The sequence below is a fragment of the Hippocampus bargibanti genome, linkage group LG02, assembly GCF_051943395.1.
Source record: "Hippocampus bargibanti isolate YZ-2025 linkage group LG02, ASM5194339v1, whole genome shotgun sequence".
In the NCBI taxonomy this organism is placed as follows: Eukaryota; Metazoa; Chordata; class Actinopteri; order Syngnathiformes; family Syngnathidae; genus Hippocampus; species Hippocampus bargibanti.
In genome coordinates, this window is record NC_142735.1 from 15182065 (window position 1) to 15188712 (window position 6648).

The 6648-nt window shown below is 41.9% G+C and overlaps 1 protein-coding gene across 8 annotated transcripts; it reads left to right on the top strand.

Annotated features, from left to right (window-relative positions):
- Positions 1 to 297: 297 nt before the first annotated feature.
- Positions 298 to 6333, top strand: hdx (highly divergent homeobox). 8 transcript variants are annotated; one of them, XM_088989587.1, is made up of 12 exons: positions 298 to 421; positions 1107 to 1238; positions 1593 to 1739; positions 1839 to 2411; positions 2487 to 2951; positions 3029 to 3079; positions 3934 to 4080; positions 4739 to 4937; positions 5026 to 5099; positions 5403 to 5501; positions 5614 to 5736; positions 5832 to 6331. In XM_088989587.1, the coding sequence occupies exons 2-12, from the start codon at positions 1173 to 1175 to the stop codon at positions 6078 to 6080; spliced, it is 2193 nt and encodes a 730-aa protein (XP_088845713.1). In that variant the 5' UTR covers positions 298 to 421; positions 1107 to 1172; the 3' UTR covers positions 6081 to 6331. The 8 variants fall into 8 exon arrangements, with proteins under 8 accessions (XP_088845713.1, XP_088845715.1, XP_088845707.1 ...); XM_088989589.1 differs by having other exon boundaries at positions 1839 to 2951; positions 5614 to 5732; positions 5832 to 6333; XM_088989581.1 differs by having other exon boundaries at positions 1839 to 2951.
- The last annotated feature ends 315 nt before the right edge of the window (positions 6334 to 6648 follow it).

Here is a 6648-nt window from a genome sequence, read left to right on the forward strand (position 1 = left end):
TTCATTGTTTTAATAGTCAAACCACTCTATTGAAATTGCCTATTTGCATTGAACAGTGTTTACAATACGAGGTAACTACAAAACACTAAGAAAGATCTCCATTTGTGACTAAACCTACCATTAGATCACTTTAAAAAGAGATGCTTACGTAGAAAAAGTCCAGGCGTTTTCTGGTATGACGGTCGTCAATGGAAATCCTTTGAGGCCAAATAGAGTAGGGGCGGGGCCTAACTGTTCAGTTTTCAGCCCTCCCCGGATGTCAACACGATGATCTCACGCTCCCATTGGCCCTCGTCCTGAAAACGTCACAATCATGATTAGAATTGATGATCTGACGGTCTGATTTCATTGTCTAGCAACCGGGACTGTGGGGGAGAAATCTGCTTGAATTTAAGAGCCTCACCTGAATTGGACAAAGCAAGTATGGCCGTCATTTAACTTTTCGCCCCAGTTGTTTCATATCACCTTTTTGTTTTCATTCGCTCGAAGCCAGGGTCAGTGAAATGGCAGTGGCAAGGCTCTTGAAATCTCGGCTAGAAAGGAAAAGTTTAGCTCCAGCTGTCGTTAAGAAAGGTTTGCTAATGCTAGCTCGCATCTGCTCGGACTAATATGGCTTTTCGGGCCTGCAACCTACGTTCGGAAATACTGTGCCGATCTGCGGTCGACCGGGGTTGTTTTCTCCGTGCCTGTCCAAAGCAAACTGTGTAGGTACACGCGACATGAGTGGGAGGTTTATATCTTTATGCCCGTGCATCCTCGCGCAAGTAGCGATGCTAATTATCGCTCTATCTAATGGTTCCCCCGGCAGACTGTGGCCATGCGTAGTGAGCCTGCCAAAACAAAGCCGCTGCATGCTTATTGGTCGTACAGCAAGTCCATGTGATTTAGTGCGTGTTTGTTTTAAATCTTATGACACGGATTAACTAAATTGCTCATTACTTATTAGTTAATGTTACGCCTTAATATACCCGATTTCCTGCGATTGTCCTTTCAAAGCGAGCGTCCATCATAATCGAATGTATAACGGATACCTTTTTATTTTGAGTGAGGACAGTATTCACTGTTCAAACTAAACTAAAGTTCTCTGCTTTGTTTGCCCTGCTTAGCAGTGGTTGGGTGCACTGAGACACGATGTGACAACATAAAGTCGTTGGTGTTTTGCTGTGATCGGCATGGCAGCTCCGTTTCCGTCCAGTAGCAGCAGGGATTCTTGGCCACAGAGGCGCAGCCTCCAGACCGTGAGTATTGTATATGCATCGGTTTAGGAAAACACTCACAGCTTTCATGGGTGGGTGGATTTGGATGATGGATATTTGGGGTGCGAAATGAACGTTGAAATAGTAAACGTAGCATTTCATTGGTCCGTGGTTTGGTATGTGTGCTGCCTTGTTATCTCACTGCATTGACTGTGATAACTGAATAGTATTATAACAGATACTCGTCTTCTTAAACGTACATCCCAGAATGAAAACGACAAAAGTGGTTTGTTGGCTACAATAATAATATAGTACACAAGCGTGAAAAAAATGCCCACTAAGTAGTCTACAACTGGTAGTTACCTTGTAGTATCACTGTTGATGATTGCTTCCTAGATGAACTTGCGGTCAGTGTTCACAGTGGAGCAGCAGATGATCCTGGAGCGTTACTATGATAATGGGATGACCAATCAGAGCAAGGCTTGTTTCCAGCTAATACTTCAATGTGCTCAGGAGGCCAAACTAGACTTTAGTGTTGTCCGGGTAAGGATGAAAAATGGCCAATAGATTGTGTCTTTAACTCAGTTAGTCTCTGCGGTGGTCTATGTTAGTATTATTTATTGATTTGTACTTTTCTCATAGACATGGGTTGGAAACAAAAGGCGGAAACTTGCTTCCAGGGCAGATCAGAATGGAAGCTTGTCTCATCCCTTACCAAGTCATGGACTTGCTGGGGGACTGTTGTCCAGTCACACACTAGCTCAAGGAGCTCTGTCCAATCATGGGCTGTCTGCAGCAACATTGCTCCCTGCTGAACTCGCTATTGTAAGGAATACCCATAATCGTGTGCACCTTCCCCCTACATCATCTTCCTCTGCTTCTTCTCCCTCTCATCTCAGCAGTGGGAACAACAACAAAAATGACCTTATACACACTAGTATTTACTCCCAGAACTCCAAAATTCACCCTCAGCCAAAACACACAGGTTCCTTCCATTCAGACACCGAACTCTCACCTCTCCCTCTCTGCTCCTTACTCAGTAAGGCTGTGCCAAACAGAATTACCTGTAGCTCCTCGCCTCTTCATCACTCCAAGCTCGTGTCACTCTCTCAGAATTTGCCTTCCCTCACGTCTGCCTCTGCGTCTTTGGTCTGCACTGCTGGAAGGGACATGAAAACAAGGTTGTCCCTCGGGGATGGAGGATTGACTGCAGAGGTAGGAGCCCTACCTCCCAGCTGGACCCGACCATGTGGTACTGCACAGACTCAGACATGGCCTTCTTCCCCTCAGTCCCAGGCTCCACTTCAGCCCAGGTCTGAGACCAATCCGCAACCACCTGCACAAGCCCCACAGATAACCCATCTGTCCCTCCCACTCCAAAACTCGAGTCCTACCTCAGAGCAGGTGTTCACCATCGCAGAAAGAAGTGAGGGCATCAAAAACAAGTCTGGACTAGGTTTTGCTTTAAAAGCCCAGGAAATTAAAAGGCCAGTTTCACGCACTTTCAATACCAGTCATAACTTCTCCATTGCCATGGAAACCGCAGATGAAGAAGATGAGTGGCAAAGGGAAGAAGAGTTGGCAAAGATGGCTGCTCAGAATAACATCCATCAGGAGCAGAGAACGTTGTTTGTAAAAGGGAGCCACTCATTGACTACGGCCCACTCCCCAAATCGGCTGAATAACAGCAACTCAACTCATCATGGCTGCTACTCCTTCACACAAACCTCACTTTCTGGGGATGCCAGCTCACAGGTAGGACAGGTTTTATGAACTCCTCCACTTGAGTGAATTGAAAGCATGAGTCTGACTGGATCTTTATTTGTTTACAGACTTCAATCAGTGCTGCCACTTGGGTTATCAGAAACTCCAGAAAAAGAACAGTGAGTTCCATTGTGCCAAATCCAATGCAAGGAACCCCTGCATTACATAGTTCCTCAAATAGTGGTATTGATAGTATCCGGATACTGATTATCCATGACTAAACTTATCTCACATTTTTTTATTACAGTCACATTGATGAACTGTGTATTTTTCAATTGTAGCGTTGCTCATGATGTTTTACAATTAACAAATCTGTCTTTTTTAGGTGTCTGAATTGATTTACCAGATTAAAAAAAATATTCCATCAGAATTTACATCGATACCATTCATAAATTAACTACAAATTGGCAGTGCAGAAAATGTACAAAAATCAAATGAAATGTGGCTTCACAAAAATATTAATGCTCAAGTTTGACTGTCACTGTTGGAGAGAGACACATTACCTCAAAAATATGTTGTTGTACAGAACTGTACTTAAAATGTAAAAATGTGTTGATATCTGAGTTTTCATTGTTTCTAAACCCATGATTAATTTCACTGATGTACAAAAAATACATATGTTAAATCACATCAACGCAATTTCTTTATCTAGTTTACCAATCAATGGCATTTCTACTGCAGTGCCTTTTGCTTAATTCAATGCTTGCAAAGATATCATTCTTGCCTCCCGTCTACAAATTTGTTCATTGATCATTTATGTAAAATGCTTCATTGTCATATTGTTTGTATCTGTCTTCGTAAAATTATAAAATATATATATATGTTTGGTCTGCTACAAATAGCTGACATGTTTTCGATTCAACTGGCCTTTACAAGCATGGTAGTTAATATTTCCTGTGTTGTAATGACATTTTTGGCTTGACATTCTTGTCAAGTTTCTAAAAAATATGTTGCTCAGCATCTTTGTTTTCAGTTGCAGGATCGGACCCAATTCAGTGATGGGGATATCATTGAACTGAAACGCTACTGGGACAGGGGCATGACCAGCCTGGGCTCAGTGTGCAGGGAAAAGATCACTGCTGCAGCAAACCAGCTCAATGTCGATACTGAAATAGTTAAGGTAAAACTTAATATACCTTGTCTTTTTTGCGTGCTGATAAATCGATATTGGGGGTCGGAGTTTCTAACATTGTTGTGATTTGAAGGACAATTTCACATCTATTGGGGGGAAAATGCTGAATTTTGTGATGTCGACTAACTTTTTAATTTAGTATATGATAGTTGCTCGATCTAGGGAACTTGGTGTGCAGTTTGAAAGTGCTCTATAAATACAGATGAATTGAGAATTGAGGAGATAAATATTTTATTGTATGCTAGAAAACATCATAATTAGGTTTGTCTGGATATCCGGACAATGTATCCAACCTAAACTTTATTAACATCATTGGTCCAAAATTTGACCACATTTCCCAAGACTTAAAGCATGACTACTACTGGAGACTAGTAGGATAGGAGATCAATCCTGTACTCGAGCTTGGACACTGGACTTGAACGCCACCTACTGGACACAGTTGTTCAACCTTGTCGGATGTGGACATCAAGTGAACTGTCATTTAAAATTATAACGCTGTGGATTTGTGGAATATGAAATACAGCAATGTCAGATGTGAAATTTCATTTCCACGATGCTTTCATCCTATTGAAATTTGACCTCGCCATTTTATGCACATCTTTGTCATTTACTTCCACTGTGTCTTTATTTTGTCCCTGACTGGTAGACATGGATTAGCAACAGACGAAGGAAATACCGGCTCATGGGTATTGAAATACCCCCGCCGAAAGGTGGCCCTGCTATATTCACAAACGCGAGCTCCCCTAGAGGGGACTCGCCGGTGGCATTTAGTCCCGAAGATCGTCTTGGAACACCCGAATTCGAAGATGACTTGAACGACGGGGTATCTCTCTGCCTCTCTGAAGGTGGGGCTTTTGATGCAACACTCACATCATCGTTTTATGTATCATTAAACTCTGAAACTTGGTGGTAATGCAGAGCTCTTACCTCTAGATAGCACCCCTGATTCACAACAGAGAGATGAAAATGAAGCAAGTGTGACTGGTGCAGCGCAGCTGGCAAATGTGGTACTCAAATATGTCTCATTCTATGATTCATTCTAGCTTCATGTCAACTTTTTTCAGCTTTGGTGTGCTGAGTGAATTTCTTTCAATTGGTGGACTTTTTTTCTCAAGACCCTATTGAGGATAAAACGGTCCGGACAATGAATGAATGAATGAATGAATGAAGAAAACAAACTTGGGAAACAAGCATTGACCAAGATGATGGTACCCTGACAGAAGAATGAATGATGGATTTTTTTTGCTAATGAGTATATAATTTATTTTAATACCAAAATGTGTTGATTATTTAACTGTATTTCTTTATAGAAAGTTGAAGTGATTAATGAGGATGACGTGGAAGATGACGACGAGGGTGAAATAGTGCCCCTAGATCTAGAGCAGATGCAAAGCTTGCTTGAATTCAAGGTGAGGACACACACACACACAAATGTCTTTTCATTCTAACCAAAGAAAGTATTTGTGAAGAATCTTTGTATTGCTAAGTGACACAACTTCAATTATTTTTTTAACCTTTCAGCACGAGGAAGTGCAGTTCTTAGAGAATGAGCTAGAGAACCAAAAACAAAAATACCTGGACCTTGCAAGCTTCACAAATAGGCTGTTGAGTGCTCTGAGAAATAAAGATGTGGAAAAACAGCAAGTACATTCAACAATATGTTTAATATGAATGTCAACCTGAACTTGTCAAGTGTTTTTGACAAGGTATTTTTCTTGATTTTATTGTTGTATGTTCAGGAACTCATTGCCAGTCTACCTCAGCCTTCGGACCAGGTATGGGGCGCAGCCAATGACAGAGGAACTCTGCCTGATGTTGTGTCTGAAGAAAGGTCATCCAACTATCACGTTACTATGACAACAAGTGGTATTGAGCATACACAGGAGCTAACATTCAGAGGCTCCCCGAATATTAAAGACAATTACATTGAAGTCACTCAGCCCTCTGCATCAGAGGAGAAAATGCAAGGAGTGCAAGAAAATGCTTAAGTATTTCATATACAGTACACAAACCCTCTGCTGTGTGGACCCCTGAGAGGACAAGAAGGTACACAAAACCTCTGCACAAACAAATGTTTCCAGATACTACACAAAAACTGGTTTTAAACAGGAGTTATTAACAATTCATCATTACAAACACATGCTCTAGTGCCTGTGGATTGAAGCTTGTCTCGTTCAATTCAAGTCTGCTGCGCGTCATTTGCCTTGACCTGGCCAAGTCTGGAGAAAATAATAAATAACGTGCAACTGGTGTCTGATTGTTCCTTAGTAGATTATATATTATTCATCTGCCATGTATGCAGGACAAGAAACCGACTGGCCGCACGACAACGTTACCGGCCAAATCACAAGCATTGAGAAATACCGTGAAATACCGAGAAATTTCAGCCTTGATGTGGCCATGTGCTTTCTGTGCGCAAGATAGAATATCGTCTGCCTTGGACTGTTGGTGGGAGAAAAACAGCTGTGGTGAAAGTGGATGCGCTTTAAGCCTCTTATTCCGCCCAGGGCACGAGATGGTCAGGCTTCAACATTTAGCTTTAACTCCCAGGAATCC

Coding starts and splice junctions, on each gene's coding strand:
- hdx (XM_088989581.1), top strand. CDS start 1,173: ATGGCAGCTCCGTTTCCGTCCAGTAGCAGCAGGGATTCTTGGCCACAG. Junction 5,100..5,402: donor CAGCGCAGCTGGCAAATGTG/GTACTCAAATAT, acceptor ATTTCTTTATAG/AAAGTTGAAGTGATTAATGA. Junction 5,502..5,613: donor AAAGCTTGCTTGAATTCAAG/GTGAGGACACAC, acceptor TTAACCTTTCAG/CACGAGGAAGTGCAGTTCTT.